We start from the raw sequence: 19427 nt of genomic DNA on the forward strand, positions 1-19427 counted from the left end.
TTGTAACTATATCTGTGTAGGGGGGTTAGTACAGACCTTTGTAACTGTATCTGTGTAGGGGGGTGGGGGGTGGGGGGTAGTACAGACCTTTGTAACTATATCTGTGTAGGGGGGTTAGTACAGACCTTTTGTAACTATATCTGTGTAGTGGGGTTAATACAGACCTTTGTAACTATATCTGTGTAGGTGGGTTAGTACAGACCTTTGTAACTATATCTGTGAAGGGGGGTTAGTACAGGCCTTTGTAACTATATCTGTGTGGGGGGGTTAGTACAGACCATTGCAACTATATCTGTGTAGGGGGGTTAGTACAGACCTTTGTAACTATATTTGTGTAGGGGGTTATGGGTGGGTTAAATGTGGGGTCTAAACCAATCAAACTCCTTAGATTTATCACAACTGTAGAAATTACATGATAAACTAAATATTATGTATCAGGATTGTCCAATATTACACCAATTTCAATTTGGTGTGCAAGAAAATGCTGAAAATGTTCTGGTCTTTATGTTCATTTCAAGCTACAAAAAAGTTTAAGGAACTGTTTTCCTTAGATAATGGTCATATAAAACCATTTGAATTAGTATACTAGTTTGTTATTATTTTATATGAAGATTTACACTGAGCTATGTCTAGGTTTTGATATATATATATGTGATATGGAGGATGTGGTTATACTTGTAACAGGGTATGCTGGCTCCATGTGTGAGGTGGAGATTGACGAATGCGCCACAGACCCATGTCGTAACGGTGGTACTTGTGAGGACCAGATCAACAAGTTCCGTTGTTTCTGTCCAGCAGGTAGGTTTGGATTGGTTCTTCACATCTAAGCCATCGGATAGCCCATCTGACACCTGTCAACTCCAAAAAAAATGTTAACTTCATTTTATCATGAAGGATAATGATATTTGAAACAATGTTTTTTTTCAAGATCTGTTCAATACTTGTCTTTATGCATAAATGTTACATATTTTTATGTAAATATATGATTTGAGAGTTGTATGCTAGTATAACACGGATGAGTACCTCAGGTACTTGGCCTGATGATTTGTATGTTACCATGGTGTAATGATGGCTACATACAGAGATACAATCTTGCCTGTCCTTCTGTACCCAGGTTTTACCGGCACTACCTGCAGCCTCAACATTGACGAATGCCTGAGTAACCCTTGTGTAAACGGCGCTATTTGTAATGACACCATTGACGGATATATCTGCAACTGTTTGCATGGTAACCACCCACACTGTGTTCCCCTCCCCTCTTCCTGTCTCCCTCTTAAAATGGTTAAAGTGTTTACTAGTGGTTCCTCCACTAAAACAGTCTCCTCTCTAGTTGTATGGACCATTCAAGCAATATGCAAAACAGTATCCTGTACATGTGGAAATGTTATTTTTATGAATCCCTTTTCAGTCAATGTATATCTAGCCCTTTATATAATCATATAGTGCTACCAAACAATCCCACATTTTCTGCCAATTGTTCAACGATTGTTTAATATTGATGTGTTTTGTCTTTTACTGTTCTAGATAACTCAAAGATTGTTTGATTTTAACATGTGAATGCTATGTATGATTTCTACCACTGTCTGATGATACTTGATTGCTTTACCGATTGACAACTGTATACTGATGTATGTGATGCTACCTCATTGCCTGTTCAACAAAACTCTTGTATTCTATACCCAAAACCTTTCATACTCCAAATATTTCCTAAGTAAATAGAATGCAAACCATTTTATAAGATTTTTGACTTGTTTCCATACTTTACTACAAGTTAAGAAGTTAACAGTGATGTTTTAAGTTATGATAATTTGACCTTTCAACCTTGTGTTTGTCAGGATTCACTGGGGACCGATGTGAACATGATATTGATGAGTGTGCTGGCATCAATTGTCACTACGGTAACTGTGTGGATCTCCAAGGCAACTACCGGTGTGACTGTTACCGTGGATACACAGGCAAGCACTGTGATATGGACATTGATGAGTGTGAGGCATCCCCATGTCAATATGGTGGAACATGTGTCCAACTCCGAGATGGTGGCGGTTACGATTGCCAGTGTCCACTTGGAACCTCAGGTAAACATGCCATGCTAACAACGCATATTTATTACTTTGTATGTCGGTCTTCAGGAGAGGAGAAAGTCATCTTCACAATGGCAAAATGTCACAAACAGTACACACAGCAAGTCTCATTATGGTGATGACAAAATCATTTGGAATTCGTTTGAAGTTGCATAGGATAATGCTTACATTTTATCTTAGAAATTAACAATAGTAACACCTGTCGTTAAGAGTTAATCGGTGTCCTCTGCGACCTTGTGAGTACCTATATCATACCTTCACACAGGTATTGGTAATTAAAAGATGAGAAATCCGCTGTAGTGTAAGGTTCCCACCCAAAGATTCATGGATGGATAAACACATGTTACATAGGCACAAAAATCATGTTTTATTCATGCATGAATGTAATTTATCTGTGTTTATGGCTGGGGTGATCTAACCAACGATGAGACTGTTGTACTAAGCTCGTAGATAGCAGCAGATACAGATATAGCCTACCTTTTATACCACCGGTTTGTAAATCATGCACTTATTCAGTCTTATCTTACTCGATTATAAAATCATTTGAGTCATCCTTGAACACTATTGCCACCCCCAATTTCATTTCATTGCAGATGTTTACAAAGTAATTGTTATACAGTCCAAAATGAGACATATTTATGACCCAATGTACTTTGAAGTCAATTTGTCAAAATGAAAATCAGATATAATTACAGCATTAAAAAAAGTAGATTTATTTTAAAATGGCAGATGAAGGGGTAAGGGTTTTTGGTTGCTGTAGATAGTGTCTGTTGTGGCGTCGGTAGGACTGTTAGTCTGGTCATCCTTCTCTCTGTCTCCAGGCAGTGTAAAACAAGTATAAAACAAAGAAAGCACCGTAGTCCAATATTTTTATAAGTTATTTTATATTCTATGACAATGATTTGATGATTAATTGAGGTCAAGGTCATTATCAGAGTTAGATTATCAGTGAGAAGGTTTAAAGGTTGTCTAAGGATAGACAGTAGCTGTATGATACGTACACTGGAGGGGTTAACAGTTAACCTAACATAAATAAAAAACAGGCATTAATTTGTCATCTCCTGTATATGTTTTATCAAGAACACTATTTTTTCTATATTTTCTCCAAAACGTGTGATTTAAGTGTTGTTGCTGTTCTGTGTCTCATCATACATAGTATACCCTTTTACTAACAGTAAAATATAACGCTAACAGAAAATGTGGTGGTTTTGTCCATGTTTAGATGTGCTGCACTTGCATTGATTGTAAATACTTGATTACCTGGGGTTAGAAAGAAAGTAATTTATGAAGTAGATGTGAAATTGTGTCACAGTAAGGTAACCGGTACTGAACCCTCATACTTAAATGTCCCCGTACCTTAATCAGATATGTGCTCGATGGAGCATGACTGAGGTAGAACTGGGTCGTCCCAGGTAGGTGGTACAAGGTGAGTCACCATTGACGAGTGAGATAACACGACAAATTGCCCTAATCCCCGCCTATAATTCTACCTATTGGTAGGTAGAACCCATTGTCACAACGCTACAACTCACTAACTTGCCTCAGGGATTAAAATTTAAAAGATTGAAAAAAGTAATATTATCCTGATTGTAGCCTTTGTTTGGTTGTTAAAACTCTCAGAGTCAAACCTGATACCAAGATTAGTCGTATAAAGTGGACTTTAATATTTCGGATTTTGATTTGATGTGAAAAATCGAGAGAAAGAGGCACATGCAGAGCTTTCCCACGACCAAGACTGTTTATTACCTAAATAAAGATGAACGTTGCTTCTTTGGTAGAGAGTGGAAGATGAGTACATAGCCTGTATATTTTTAATAGATATTATCTGACTGTTTACATAAAATCATCAAATGGAACACTAATTAACAGAAAATATTGACAAGAAATTGCCAATAACATTGGTATGACAATAGAGGATGATTCATCAAGGTGGGATGATCAGTGAAAGGCTTGAGATCGGGGACTGATTTATCTCAGATCTCTTTTCATCTCTCGTTAAAGATGTGGAATGTTTTTTGTAATAAATGACTCATTTAACAGTGTATGTAGATTATCAAAAAAAATCATATTCTCTACTTTTTTTTAACCATTAGTTTACTGGTAATTCAAATTCAATTCTAAAATTTCTTAAATAATACACAGGATTTTCATATAAAAAAAATGAAGATTTTTAGAGAAATGTTCAGTAATCTCAATGCTTGTAATGTTTTTTTACAGGGAATCAAATGTTAGAAACTTTTAATAACTTGAGAGGATTAGTGCTGCATTTCATCTATGTATATCCCCGATCATGCTCAAAGGGGGGATAATAGCATTTGGCTGTCACACAGTAACAAAGCCATTCTAGATTACATATTTAGACCAGTGATTCCATTTTACCATACCATTTTAACTGCAGACATTTAGCCTATCCAAATCCTGATTAATAAGGTGATTTAAGGAACTTTTCAATGCTTATGATTAGGTAAAGATTAGATTTGAAAGTTATGTGTTATTTAAAATTTAAAACACAAGATTTTCTTTGTGAACTGAAATTGCATGTTTATGATTGTATATTTTCTAAATCTCTACGTCCCCAACAAAGACATAACACTTAAGTTTACTCCTTAGCTTAATGCTACTTTTATTTGATAAAATAATATCGAAATGAAAGAAAAATTGTTTTCCCAGCAAACGTTAATGTTCCTTAAAACAAAGTGATGTAATTATAAGATAATTTGTTGATGGCTTTTCACACGTTATCTGTTTCCAGGTCTGAACTGTGAGAAGAATCACAATGAATGTGCTAACAACCCCTGTTTAAACGACGGAATCTGCCAGGATGGCATCCACTCCTACTCCTGTACCTGTGAACCAGGCTATACAGGTAAAAATCCCTCCTTTATAAAAACATCAGGTGCTTCAGGTGTCACTGCAAAGGGCATCAGGTACAAGACAGACATGTCTGAGATTTGAGTTCAATTAGGGAAGAGGAGGAGGGAGGATTTGGAATAACTTATAATACCTGTAGTTATTACACCTGTTTGGTGATAGAGACAGCAGGATAACTGATAGCACTTGTTCTACTTAATTCCTGTGATTTGTAATTTGGTGATTTGTCGCTTGATATATAAGTAAGTGTGGATCTATTTATCAGAAATGTACAGATGTTGTAATAGAATTGGAAAATGTTCAGGAAAATTTATATTTGAATATTTAGCTTAAAGATGGTAATGAGAAATAGAATCATAATTTTTTTGATATTTCATTTTTTTATTGATTTTCATGTGAACAATTACATTAAGACAAGAGACTAACCTTACATTACATAACAATTCATTACATTACAATACCCATAGGATTATATACATGCTTGAATTCAACATGAACACTGCTAAACATTTTTTTAAAGATATTTATTAACATACCCTCATATACCTCCACCTTCATTGGTGGTTTAATTAAATCTTAACACAATAGTTTCAGGATAAAATATTCAAGTTCACTTTGAAGCTAATTGTTCACCTTTTTCTAGCAGTGCCTTTATTCAAGTTAATTGTTAGCTTAGCTATAGATAAGTACACTTAGACGAATAGACATACATATTCATTACCATAACGACAAAGCCTTTGTTTATATTTCACTTTGTTCCTCCCTTTGGGATAAGGCATGCCATCCTCCCCACCTTGTTAGGAATTTTCTGTATTCATTTCTTGATTTATACCTAGCCTCATAGTGTTGACATATGCCTGATTTAATAGAATCATGAATTTGTCACATAAGCAATAATCCAGTGGTTAAGAAGATCAGTGTAAAACTGTCTTTTATATTTGGGGTGATATTTGATACAAGATTCTGTACCCCCAGGACCTTGGTTGCATTTTGTCTGCTGAATTCAAATCTATCTGATTTCTACTTGTACAGGGAAGAACTGTGAGATTAACATTGACGAGTGTGCCTCCAACCCATGTCACAACTCGGGCAGGTGTGTGGATGGTATAAACGGATTTCACTGTAACTGCCCAGCAGGTTACTACGATGAGCAGTGTTTGTCAAATATAGACGAGTGCAACAGTAACCCCTGTCTCCATGGCGGTCGATGCAAGGATGGTGTCAACAGGTAAATAATAATAAAAAGCATGAAACCCCAACAAAATCATGTGACCTAAGAAAGAACATGAAACCCTAACAAAATCATGTGACCTTAGAAACAACATGAAACCCCAACAAAATCATGTGACCTTAGAAACAACATGAAACCCTAACAAAATCATGTGACCTAAGAAAGAACATGAAACCCTAACAAACATAATCCTGGACATGTTTAAAGGTTTTAAGCCATTTTCATGCTTATATTATCTGGGTAAAATAACATAGAAAGAAAAAGTGACAATTTTTAAATTAGAAGCAGGAAACCCTGATGGTATAAAGGGAGACAACTTTCTGAAGGTGTCTTACTCTTTCTCTTTTAGGTTTGACTGTTTGTGTCCTGATGGGTATGAGGGAGCTCGATGTGAGTCGCAGAAGAATTACTGCCAGTCCAATCCATGTCAGCATCGTGGTACATGTTTGAAACTCCTTGGCGGCTACACCTGTCAATGCCTGGCCGGTTACACAGGTACGCACCACGCATCTCTGCATTTGAGAAATTACAACAGCCTGAGTCTTATGAAGAAGGCTGTTACATAGAAATGCATTTGTTAACTATGATGTATGCTTATAAAGTATGCTTACAAAGTTTTGGTTTTTTAATTATTTAATTAACTTCGGAATGATATCTTTAAGAGAAAGGATTTCTTAATCTCATCTGGAATTTCAATCTCTATTCTAAATAATAAATCATTTTAAAAAAGTCAGTTTTGAAGAAAATATGGATTGACAATAACAAACAGATTAATTTCAAATATTAACAGTCCTTATGAAGCTTATATGTATGCAGAGCTTAGACGTGATCACTTTTCTGTTTAACAGGTATCAACTGTGAGATAAACATTGATGAGTGTCGCAGTAACCCATGTGTTCACGGTAGCTGTATTGACCTGGCCAACAGCTATCAATGTCACTGTCAGGTACCCTGGACTGGCACCAACTGTGACAAGAAAATGGATCCCTGCAGCTCCAACCCCTGTACCAATCATGCCACGTGTACCAACGACTATGACTACAACGACTTCTCATGTAGCTGTCAACCCGGCTACACAGGTAAGCTTTTAGTTATTCTTACACATTCAGTCCAACAAGACTGTCTATTGAAAGATATAAGCATGACTGCCTTGGAAAAAAAATCATATTAATGATAAAAATACCCATTTATATAGCACTTTATCCTGCTGAGTACTTGACAAATCAATTTTTCTAAAAAGGCATATATAGTAAAACTTAGAATATACATGCACAATTAGTAAAAAAAAACAACATGAAATACGATTTCAAGGATACTGTTTCTGCTTTGTATCATCTCTGGAGATGATGTATCCATTGCATTCCAAAACATTGATTGCTTTAGATCTTACAAAAAGGACTTATACTAGTATGACCCACTGAAGTCTTATGGAATGTCAGCTACAGCATTGTTTCAGAATCAATGAGATCTACTTTATTTATAAACGATTGAATGAGTGATGTCACCATCTCACTGATATTTATTCTGTCCCCAGGTCGCTACTGCCACCAGGATGTTAATGAGTGCGAACACTCGCCTTGTACTAATGGTTACTGTACCAATACCGTGGGTTCCTTCAACTGTACTTGTCGTGTGGGTTTTGAGGGGAAGTACTGCGAGCTCGACCACGATGATTGCTTCCCGGACCCATGTATGAATGGTGGCACATGCTTTGACAAGACTAACGAATACACTTGTGTGTGTCGTAAGGGCTATACCGGCACCAATTGTGAGATAGAGATCAATGAGTGTAATTCCAACCCTTGTCAAAACCAGGCCGTTTGCACAGATTATGTTGACTCCTACGTCTGCTCCTGTCGTGCAGGATTTAGTGGTGTCCACTGTCAGAACAATGACGATGACTGTACATCCAGGTAGGTCTCATATTTAAAAGTATTCTACAACGACTACCGCTCCTCATTCTTTTATATAACTCAAAATTTCATGTTTGATAAGCAAATAAAGCCAAATTACTAAAGTATGTGCAGGCCGTAGATTATCAAGAATTGTGCCTATTCTGTCCTCTTACAACTCCTTGAAATATGACGTATGATTGTATTTTTAGCTCCTGTCTACATGGCGGTCACTGCATTGATGGCATCAATGACTACAAGTGTATGTGTGAACCAGGTTACACTGGCTCCAACTGTCAACATCGCATCAACCCTTGCGATTCCAACCCCTGTATGGACGGTGGTACCTGTGATAACCAGGGCTCTGCCTTCAAGTGCTACTGCCCCTATGGCATGACAGGACCTCGTTGTGAGGCTTTTGTTGACTGGTGCACTGACAACCCATGTAGGAATGGCGCCACCTGTTCACAGGAGGCACACTTGTACAAGTGTTTATGTTCGCCAGGCTGGAATGGAGCAAGGTGTGATATCAGTGCCGTCACTTGTCGCGCTGCAGCCAGCATAAAAGGTCAGTACAAGTTACACACATGTTTCTGTACTTGGAACTTGCATATTATGCTGTGACTAAATTAGAATTCTAGGATATGAGTTGATTTTGTTTAATCAATTAAGGTGCTTAAATATTTTCATGTTTCAGGTGTCCCTGTAACAGATCTTTGCGAAAATGGAGGTATCTGTGTCAACGTAAATAATAGCCACAGGTGTAAATGTAGCCCAGGTTATGAAGGCAGCTACTGTGAAGATGATATCGACGAATGTTCATCGGCGCTCTGTCAAAATGGTGGATCATGCCATGACCATGTGGGGAACTACGAATGCACCTGTCCAAATGGCTTTATGGGTGCTAACTGTGAGGCGAATATAAACGACTGTGCCAGCAATCCGTGTGCCAATGGTGGTTCATGTCACGATCTGATTGCAGACTTCCAGTGCTCTTGTCCACGCGGCACCCGGGGCTTGCTGTGTCAGTATAACGAGGAGGACTGTTACACGGGAGCATGCCATCACAATGGAACCTGTGTGGACAAGGTCAGTGGCTTTGAATGCATATGTCCCCAAGGATTTGTTGGTGAGCATTGTGAAGGTGATGTGGACGAATGTCACAAACTAATGCCTTGTGACCCTGTTGGAACCTTCAGCTGTGTCCAGCTAAACAACGACTACCGCTGCGACTGTAAGCCAGACTACACTGGGCGACACTGCGCCCAGCCAATGAACTTCTGCATGCCCAATCCCTGTCAGAATGGAGGAACCTGCACAAAGGCACAGCATAGCTACCAATGTGCATGTACTGGGGTAGGTTATATTTTTCACATACATTAATTAATCTTTCGATATATATATCTTAAACCTTCTCATTATATTCCGAATTTAATGGTATTATAAATATACTGGGTATATAAAGTTGTGAATTCTAAAAGATGTGATACGTTCAACTTTTCCTTTTTATTCAATTATGCAAAATCTGTTTTAAAATATTTTCATGTAAGAGCTGCCTGTCAATGGCAATGTATATTGATGAATAAGAACAAAACAAACAAACGTTCAATGTGCATTGAGATTTGGTTGAAGCTGATATCTTGTCTCTGCTTGATAGGGCTACTTTGGAGACGTATGTGAGCTGAGTGCCTGTACAAGCTCTCCTTGTCAAAACAATGGTATTTGTATACCTGGTATTCATGGTTTTGACTGCATGTGTGAACAAGGAGTGACTGGCGACCGCTGCGAGATTGATGAGGTTGATGAGTGTGTGTCATCACCGTGTCAGCGAGGAACCTGTCTGGATAGACCAGGTGGGTGGTACTTAGATTAATGGGTTTTTTTTATAGACTGGTGTAGACTTCTGGTGATTAGTGTCATTTATTAAGGAAACTTCAGTGTTGCAGTGCTACCTGCTACATTTAATCCTGATACAACATTCCAAGACCATAGTTCCCTCAACAAAAAGTGTTAATGGTTTTCACTAAAAAATGGGGGGGAAATGCAGAAAAAAGGTATTGCCTAATTATGGTTGCTAGTGCACCCTAATGGTTACAACGGACGCTACATTTATGTTCGACAAGTGTCCTAGCACCAGCAAAAGAGCACTTTCACTATGAGGTACCCATATAGTTATCAGATATGTATGCTTCGTTACTTGAAAAAAAAAAATGATATATTCTTAAATTGGTATGTAATGTTTATGATGTATTTGACAGGTCGCTACGAGTGTGACTGTCCTGTCCGCTACACTGGAGTCAATTGTCATGTTTACGACCCTTCATCCCCTGGAGGCATTGGGACCAGCCCCATTACCACGCCCACACCCAATGGGGGCTCTTCCTCCTGTCCAATGGCAGAATGTGCTGATAAAGCTGGTGATGGAATATGTGATGTATGTATCAAAGATTTGCTCCGCCATTCCTTTTATTTGCACATTATTAAAATTTTGAAAGAAAAATAAATATATTTTTTCGCTTAGTTGCAATTAATTCTTGAAAATTAACTTTTCCACTCAGTTTAATTATTCTTGTCCTGCATTACTTTGTAAAGCCTTAACTTAAACCTAATTGACTTTTGCAGAAAGAGTGTGCTATTGTGGACTGCGAATTTGACGGTGGTGACTGTTCGTTAGGTTTCCTGAAGTTGTGGCAAAGGTGTTCACAGCCACGCAATGGTGTGGCCTGCTACAATGTTTACAATAACTCCCAGTGTGACCAGGGTTGTAACAATCCAGACTGTCTGTTTGATGGTGGGGACTGCAAGGTGAAGGAGCCCTGCAACCCCAGCTACAATCTGTACTGTGAAAAACACTACAAGAACGGACATTGTGATGCCGGCTGTAACACTACAGCCTGCAACTGGGATGGCGGAGACTGCAGTAAGAAACCAAAAATCCTTCCAGGAACAATGGTACTCATTGTCATGAAGACGCCTGAAGAATTTCTTCAAAACTCATCAAAATTCTTGAGAATTCTGGGACAGCTTCTCCAGATAATTGTCAAAATAAAGTTGTCAGAAACTGGAGAGAAAATGGTGTATCCATGGAAACCTAAACCAGACAGTACATTCTCTCGAGCAAAGAGATATGCATTGATGCGTTCACTGCGGTCCGTTCCTGATGATGAATATATTGGGTAGGTCATACATTGAAATGTCAACCTCCAAACACCATATATAATGTTGATATGCAAAGAAATTTATTTCTAACGATAGATTCTTACATTTCCTCTGTCCTACCTGATACAGGATGTGTGACGTCTATAGGTTTATCCTTACTGAATGGTAATATTTTAATGGTGAATACCTGTGTTCAATATCTAAGTGGTGGAGGCTTGTTGATGTGATCAGGGTCTTAATTATGCTTATTTAGAGTGATCTTTGTCTAATTGAGGCATGTTTGATTTGATAATGGTCTTGGTGATGATAATGATCTCACATCAGTTTTACGAGAGGGAACCAGTACATGTTTGCAATCCTTCTGTCCTTCTGTTTGACACTGTCCGGAACATGTATTTAAACCACCTACAATTGCCAATATTTTTCCTCGTGAGATGGCAGAGTGTCGCATTCTGAAATAAAAGGTTTTGTGCCCCACTTGTATAGAGCTTATGTCCATTTTGTATACCAAAGTTTGTCTGGAAACGGGGAATATTGATTTCTCGTCATACTTTATTGTGTTAAGAGTGATCTAATTTAAGGCTTGTTTTACAGGAGTGAAGTACACTTAGAGCTGGATCGCAGTCTGTGTCTGGCCAAGAACTGTCTCAGTTCTGTGGATACTGCAGCAGAGGTGCTCGTAGCCTCCATACAAAATGGCTGGACCCCACTTGTACCCATCCGACAGGTACAAGGTAAGTGACACTCAATCTCTTATTTCGTAACATGAAACTTTTGCTGTATAGCTACTTTCATAGTTGTCATGGAGGCAACAGAACAAGTGATTATATGTACTCATGAATAATTTACACAGTGAGTAGGTGTCTCTGAAGTAAAATGTCAGGTAGCTAACCAGCCCCAGGCATCAGTAAGGTTTAAAACATTTAGTAATGCATAAACTCACCAAAAGGGGTAGCCATTCAAAACTATAACATTGTGTGTTGCAGTTCTTGATCAAATCCGCCCTACAACACAGACACCCGTTGAAAGCAGCATTATTGCACCTGTCGTTGCTGCAGTTTGTGCATTGCTTATCCTTACCTTTATCATCGTCGTCGTGCTGTCCAGAAAGAGAGCCTCTGGTAACACTTGGTTCCCAGAAGGATTCTTCACAACCGCTAGCAGTACCCAAAAGGACACAACCAACTCCTCCAAACGCAGAGTTCCTGATGGGGAGGAGGGAAAGTGAGTAACTTAGCCTTCTTTTCAAAACAACTGAATTTATTTATAAGAGCTGAGAATTGTTAGAAAATATACTTTGCTGGTAAATGTATGATTTAGGTTGTCAGATGTGATAAGATATACACTATATTAACAGGAATATGAAGGGACTATGCGATGGACTTGACCACCATGGCTGTACCTCACCCCCTTGGGACACAGATGACCAGTCGCCCAAGACCAAACGGGTCAAGGTAAGTACAGATTCAACATTCCCTGTTTGGGACAGTGTAGATTTGATGCAAAACACAATAATATGCTTTATATCTCCATAAAATTACAGTCAGAACTATTTAGAACTATGTAACTAATGAATTTATAACTGGTTTCTTTTTTTTTTTGTAATCATATGTAATTTAATGTCTTCTATATTATATAATGTATTTTGTGACGCGTTTTATGCTAATAGCTGTTTATACAGAAAGTAGATTTGTTTGGAGGTTTGATACTGTTGGAAGCCTGTTGTTTTGTTCTACAACTTCACAGAGGATATTGTCGTAATAAATCCTGGCTTATGTTACACTAATTTGTAGCAATAGGTTGGCTTGCGTTGTACAGTATGTAATGGGTTTTCAGCTTGAGCAGGAAGATTCGGAGTATGACCGAGCCTCAGACATGCGTCCCTGGACCCAGCAACACTTGACAGCCGCTAACATCCCCAATGATATGGCCTTGACCCCTCCAGAGGACCATAGTGGAGTTAAGGATGTGGACGTGCGAGGTCCTGACGGCTTCACCCCACTCATGCTAGCATCGTTTCGTGGCGGGGGTCTGGACTCAGGTGTGGATGATGACTCGAGTGGATCAGGATCTGGAGAGAGTGGCGATTCCGAGGATCGCTCCGTTGATATTATCACAGGGTTACTTATGCAAGGTGCTGCAATCAATGCCCAGACTGACCGCACAGGTGAGGCTACAGCAAAGGAATCGGGGAAGGGTTATTTAAATGAAATATGTCTAATGCCTTTTGATATTATGCAAACCATCTAATTCATAAGTGTAAACTGTAGGGCAAGTAGAGAGCTAGTAAGAGACAATTTTATATTAATGGAGACTTGTTGTGGGTTTATAGAGCAATGATTATTATTTCCTGTCTTTTATCCTTTGCAGGAGAGACGTCATTGCATTTAGCAGCTAGGTATGCAAGGGCAGATGCTGCAAAAGTTTTATTAGACGCTGGAGCTGACCCAAACTCAGAAGATAGCACGGGACGACGCCCTCTTCATGCTGCTGTCGCTGCTGATGCTCAGGGTGTTTTCCAGGTATGTGCTGCTATTTTCCACTCTGTAAATAAGAAATTGACAGAGATACCTGAAAAACAATACCCAAAACAATTAAATTGTTGTGGGTTTTTTTGGTATATTTAGATCAGCGAATAACATTTCTCTATTGCATCTCTATTGTAGATTTTATTACGTAACCGCTCCACCCACCTCAATGCTAAGATGAATGATGGCACAACGCCCATGATCTTGGCTGTACGTCTTGCAACCGAGGGCATGGTAGAGGAACTCATTAACGCTGAGGCTGATATTAATGCCTCAGATGAATATGGTAAGTGTTCTGTTGTTATTTTTCATTTTTCTTTAACAATTAAAACCATCAAGTAGAAAACCTTCATAAGTGATTTTATATTTACATGGACTTTGATCATTTCACAGCTTATATCTATGTAGTCTTGAATTACATGCATTATCAAATTCACACAGCTTATCTATGTCACTTTGGAGTTACATAGCTTTTGTATGAAGCTCCGAAGTCAACCAGCTACGTTCTATAATCCTGCAGACTTATTACTTACTTATGTAGTAACATAGTTTTTGTATGTAACTACAGAGTCATCTTAACAATGTGCACTCAATGTATTCTGTTTCTATTTTTAGGTAAGACAGCGTTACACTGGGCCGCAGCAGTCAACAACGCCAACGCTGCACAAGTGTTGTTACAACACGGCGCCAACCGCGACGCTCAGAACGCCAAGGTACATCAACAATCCAATCAAATCACTTCTACCAAAACAACCTTATGGCAATACCTCACTTAAACATTTTTCTGTTTTTGGTGGAATTTATATTCTGTATTATTATTTGTAAGATACATTTTTTGTGTCATGCAGAAAACATATGAGGATAACATTGTTTGTAGTCGGCATCCTTGAGTTACAGATTTATTTCCAGACAGGCATTATCAGATTTTCCTGGAATGCTTACAACCTAAGCCCATCGCTCAATACATGGCCACATTCATCAAATTTGGATGAATTCTTGTTAATCAACTAATTTGTTAATGCTTTTATTTTGGGTTTTTTCCAGGATGAAACTCCACTGTTCTTAGCAGCAAAGGAAGGAAGTTTTGAAACAGCCAAGATTCTTTTGGATCATTTCGCAAATCGTGATATAACAGATCATATGGACAGACTTCCAAAAGACATAGCTCGTGAGCGTCTCCATCAGGATATTCTACAGCTTCTGGACGAATACCCTGTAAACAGTCCAAATGTGTCAATGCATGGTATGCCAACATCACCAAATCATCTTCATTATATGCCACAGAAACACTCAAAACCAAAGTCACGGAAAAATAAAAATAGCAGTCCGGGCCATCCTATATCTCCTAATGGAGTTTCCAATGGACATACAAAGAAAAGTCGGCCCAAAAAGAAACCAGCAAAAAGTGCTAACAGTAATCGTGTGCCTCGCAATAGTGAAGGGTCTTCAGTAGGCACAGTGTCCCCCGGAAACCCTATTGAGTCACCACAGGTGTATGAGCGGACACCACCATCCTATGACAGTATGTACGGTAAATACAGCCTTCCCCTGCCCCAGGGGGTAATGCATGACCCAAATATGTTAGGGAGTGGCCAGTTTGACCAGGCAATGGAACAATCAGAGGTGTTGTGGCACCAGGGCCACATGCAAAACCCCCATGGGGGGCCCCTGCCCACACCACCTCACAACCCCAATGTGGGGCCACTTCCAACACCACCTCACAATCCTCATACACTGCCACAGGCCACATCACCACATAGTATACCCGTCTCCATTCCGACGCCTCCAAACAGTATGCAGTCAAATGGAAGCCCTGCCCATGACAAGATATCACCCATGAAGAAAACCTACCCAACATCCCCAACACACATACAGGCAATGCAGCAACGAGCTCGGCAGGAGCGTGCTCATGACAGCCCACTGAGTAGGCAAAATGAACAATTCTCATATCAAAATACAAATGTGGTTGAGAACATTCCAGTGACAGCACTATACACAGACAGTTATGGGCAGTCGTCTGGTCAGCATCACCAAACAAAGTACCTTGACCAATATCCCACACCCCCCTCCCAACACAGCATGGAGTCCCCACCCCAAATCATCCATGCGCCACTCACAGATCATCACTACCTAACCCCTTCACCAGACTCTCCAGGCCAGTGGTCAAGTTCTTCTCCGCACTCCATCTCAGACTGGTCAGAAGGTATTTCAAGCCCTGACCAACCTCTACAGAACCGGAGCAACAAACCAGTGTATATCTAAGTGTGTGGCCATATGTTGTAGTGCTCGTGTCTCCTAAAGGTGTAATAGTGACCGCTGATGGTGTAGTTATGAAACCAAATATTTACACTGACCTATGGTCAATACAACAGTACTCAGCAAATGTTGAGACAGTGGTGACTTTTCCCAAATACTATTATCTGTGTGTGGTAAGATGTGGGGAAAACTAATCATAGGATGTGTGCTCTCCGTACTAGAGGACAAGGGAAAACTAGTGGTTTAGGACAAGCACATCCTAGGTGGAACCAGTAGCCCTACTGGGTTATAGGGCAGTGTGTATTGAACCAAGTGTACTGCCATCTTAAAAGATGTACAGTTTGGAACCGCAAGCATGCTCAGAGATGTTAAATAGTGTTCAGTGTGCTAGCAGTCCAAACCTCCGATCCTGTGGATCTCTTGCATTTAAACTTGTTTGTCTGTCCTTCATAAGGAGTCAGAACATTTTTAATTATGTGTCTCCCCTACCCTGGGATGTATAACTGGGAGTTACAGAATGACCTGCGTCTCCCCACTGGGATTGGCAGGACTAAATGGGACCATTCATCGTCATTATCACAATCCTCTATGTAGACATGTGTTGAGGCAGCAGTGACTGCCATACAGAGGTGTAATATATATTGTCAGCATTTTAAACATATGTCAGTGTACCACTTTTTTTTATTCAAATGGTTTAGATTGTCATTTCCACTACTACACTGTCAAAGTTGTTGAACCTTTAAATATTGAGGTTTGTTTTACAGAAATTTGTTTCCAATTTTGATGGATTTTTTTTTCTTAGAAGGAATTAAGAAGACAGTGTTTTTACTTTGAAAGTGTTTGTACAATTGATTATATTGGAATCTGTAATAGTGAGATTGATGCCCTCATTCACCCTCCCAAATCCCCACCGGTGGGTTACTATAGAGGGTGGCCACTAGGGGGCATCCTATCGGGTGTATAATTGCAAGTAGTCTATAAATAGATATGACAAGTGCATGCTGATGTCCAGTCAGATTTCTGCACTCATTCCGCAATTGTAGGTAAATATAGCCATGTGATCTCAGTCGAAAATATTACATCTATTGTACATAGTTATTTTTGTAAGTTTTCTACACAGTAATGTCCAGAAATGTCTTTCTGACTTTTAGCCAGAAGTCATCTCATCCCCATTTACCATTATTTGTCGCAATGTGAACAAATCTAAGGCAAACCAAAGACTCACCAGAGTTGTCCAAGACAATACTAGATTATATTGTACTCATGTGTGGTGATGTTTTTTCAGTTTTTTGTTAAATTCTGTTTTCAGATATTAAAATTCTATATTTTTAAGACCAAATAATTGGCTGAATTACTGAAGGATTCAACAGGAATATGATAGCTTTAATATAACAGTCCTCTGTCACTGCTATTTTCTCCCACAGAGCAGTTAATTGTTTATGTATAGTATCTTTATACCTTTGTGCATTAAAGTGCTATAAATTAGACTACAAATAAAGATAAGATAATTCTCTACAATCCTGGTAATCCACGGTACACTAATGATGGGAAGGGGTCAACCCTTTATGTGGTTTGATCTGATTCCAGAGTTTAAAGGCACCCTCACAAACTTCACGAATAACTCGGATATACAATTCCAAACCTCTAGGACCAACTCTCTACTAATGACTGTAAAAACAGAAATGTTTCTCCGTTTTCTTTTCACTCGTGACCAAAAAGGTGAATTTGACATGGAGCAAATGTTGTGATATGTCATTTTAAAACAATGGGATAATGAATTCAACGCAGGCAAATTTGTTTAAAAGGCCTGGTTTACAGAAAGTAAATATATGGTGCTATATATTCCACAGCCCAGGTCCCAGACCCTAAGTTATCTTCGAAAACATCGAAACGGTAAACAATATTGATCATATTATAGAAATACGATAGACAAACAAAAGGTTAAATATTCATGTGGCTTATTCTTTCATCAAATTGTCATTACCATACAGGAATGAGTGTTAAGAGAAATGTTTGAATCGTTTTGTATTGGGGCATGTTTGTGATAACACTATTTATCATGTGGGCGTTTCTGGGTGTGTGTAGGGCTTGTGTAAAGGAATCGCCTATCCCAAACATCATACAGATACTAATATCAGTAAAGAAATATTGCAAAGGTCAAGTTGGTGCATGTTATATAAAATGAAATGCTTTAATGTTTGTTTTATAGCAATGAAGTGAACCCCTGAAAAAGTCCTCAAACGTTCCCTCACACCAACACTTCTAAAGGTCGTAACCCTTGACAGCGGTCACAACATGGTGGACATTATACTTGTTACCACCGCAAAACTACATTTTTATATGTATTTTTTTATCATAAAGCAAATTACATTGATATTGTATTTTAATAAAATTCTGCAATTTATTTTGAAATGCTTTTTATGAGTTGAAGCCCACCGTTAATTTTGATATGGTTTATTACAATACCCAGTCCATATAGAGCTGGAGTGTGGATGGGCTACAAAAACATACTTTTTTATCTTATGACTTTATAGCAAGTTTTAAATGAAATGTGTTTTTATATATTTTCACTAGCATGAAATATGTATTATAATGATGAAATGATGAATTTCTTCAAATATCGAGAGATTTATTACGAAAAAGTATTTGTTACAACTATTCTAGTTATGTGTTTGTCACTGTAACACAGATTTGTGTTATTAGTGTTTAGTTATGTGCCATGAACAAAGAAAGCAGTGTATCGGCTGTTTAACCCCTAGTAGAGGACACTTCTGTCTGTCCTTACTCAAACATTGTAACATTAAATATTACAAAGACTATTATGTTTTTTAATTTATAAAAGTACCATTTCATACAATTAAGACATTAAGAATATGATGCACTGGCTTAGAAAGTTATCACTCTCTTTAAAATAAGGTTGAATCTGGACTCAAATATTTAGGATCTCATTTTCCTTTGAAATAAATTTGTTGTTGTAGATTCAAAAAGTGAATTTTAAAAGTATGTTTGCAGACCAACTAAATTTCAAAGCACAATGTCAGAAGTTGTTGATAGTTTTCTGCAAGAGAAATAAACCAGTTTGAAGAAGCGGGCCGAGAATTGATTATAGAGACATAGGACGATGATGTGTATCCAAAGATCAAATCTGTATTCAAATCAAAACCCCTTCAGAAATTTTTATTTTTTTTATTTTCGAATGGAACAAAAAATCATAGCAATTTCAATGTCTTGATATTGAACAAAACACAAGTTGGTTAATTTCAAAATTGGAGCTTTTGAAGTTGTACGTGGAAGTTGCAGGTTGTTGCCGATCAGGATGTTGTCCTGGTGTGTGGGTAGGGTGAATAGTGCTTTGTTGTGCCTGTTTGTACGCACTGTAAGTACTCCAGGAGGCACAGCATGTTTGGGG

The 19427-nt window shown here is 38.5% G+C and overlaps 1 protein-coding gene across 4 annotated transcripts in view; it reads left to right on the plus strand.

The window, feature by feature from the left end:
* The window catches only part of LOC110449851 (neurogenic locus notch homolog protein 1-like), an 89131-nt gene extending 70161 nt beyond the window's left edge, over positions 1 to 18970 (plus strand). For 2 of the 4 annotated variants that reach the window (XM_021496978.1, XM_021496981.1), the window contains 21 exons: positions 685 to 798; positions 1115 to 1228; positions 1836 to 2075; positions 4834 to 4947; positions 5985 to 6180; positions 6533 to 6678; positions 7032 to 7262; positions 7718 to 8096; positions 8288 to 8643; positions 8773 to 9431; positions 9733 to 9928; positions 10334 to 10509; positions 10698 to 11251; positions 11829 to 11968; positions 12221 to 12458; positions 12592 to 12688; positions 13071 to 13401; positions 13605 to 13756; positions 13901 to 14048; positions 14378 to 14475; positions 14807 to 18970. In XM_021496978.1, the coding sequence (XP_021352653.1) occupies positions 685 to 798; positions 1115 to 1228; positions 1836 to 2075; positions 4834 to 4947; positions 5985 to 6180; positions 6533 to 6678; positions 7032 to 7262; positions 7718 to 8096; positions 8288 to 8643; positions 8773 to 9431; positions 9733 to 9928; positions 10334 to 10509; positions 10698 to 11251; positions 11829 to 11968; positions 12221 to 12458; positions 12592 to 12688; positions 13071 to 13401; positions 13605 to 13756; positions 13901 to 14048; positions 14378 to 14475; positions 14807 to 16024 (5897 nt within the window). In that variant the 3' untranslated portion in view covers positions 16025 to 18970. The remainder of the gene's footprint in view (positions 1 to 684; positions 799 to 1114; positions 1229 to 1835; positions 2076 to 4833; positions 4948 to 5984; positions 6181 to 6532; positions 6679 to 7031; positions 7263 to 7717; positions 8097 to 8287; positions 8644 to 8772; positions 9432 to 9732; positions 9929 to 10333; positions 10510 to 10697; positions 11252 to 11828; positions 11969 to 12220; positions 12459 to 12591; positions 12689 to 13070; positions 13402 to 13604; positions 13757 to 13900; positions 14049 to 14377; positions 14476 to 14806) is intronic. The other 2 variants (XM_021496979.1, XM_021496980.1) reach the window with 2 other exon arrangements.
* The last annotated feature ends 457 nt before the right edge of the window (positions 18971 to 19427 follow it).

Source organism: Mizuhopecten yessoensis, unplaced genomic scaffold (assembly GCF_002113885.1).
Source record: "Mizuhopecten yessoensis strain PY_sf001 unplaced genomic scaffold, ASM211388v2 scaffold4835, whole genome shotgun sequence".
Classification (NCBI taxonomy): domain Eukaryota; kingdom Metazoa; phylum Mollusca; class Bivalvia; order Pectinida; family Pectinidae; genus Mizuhopecten; species Mizuhopecten yessoensis.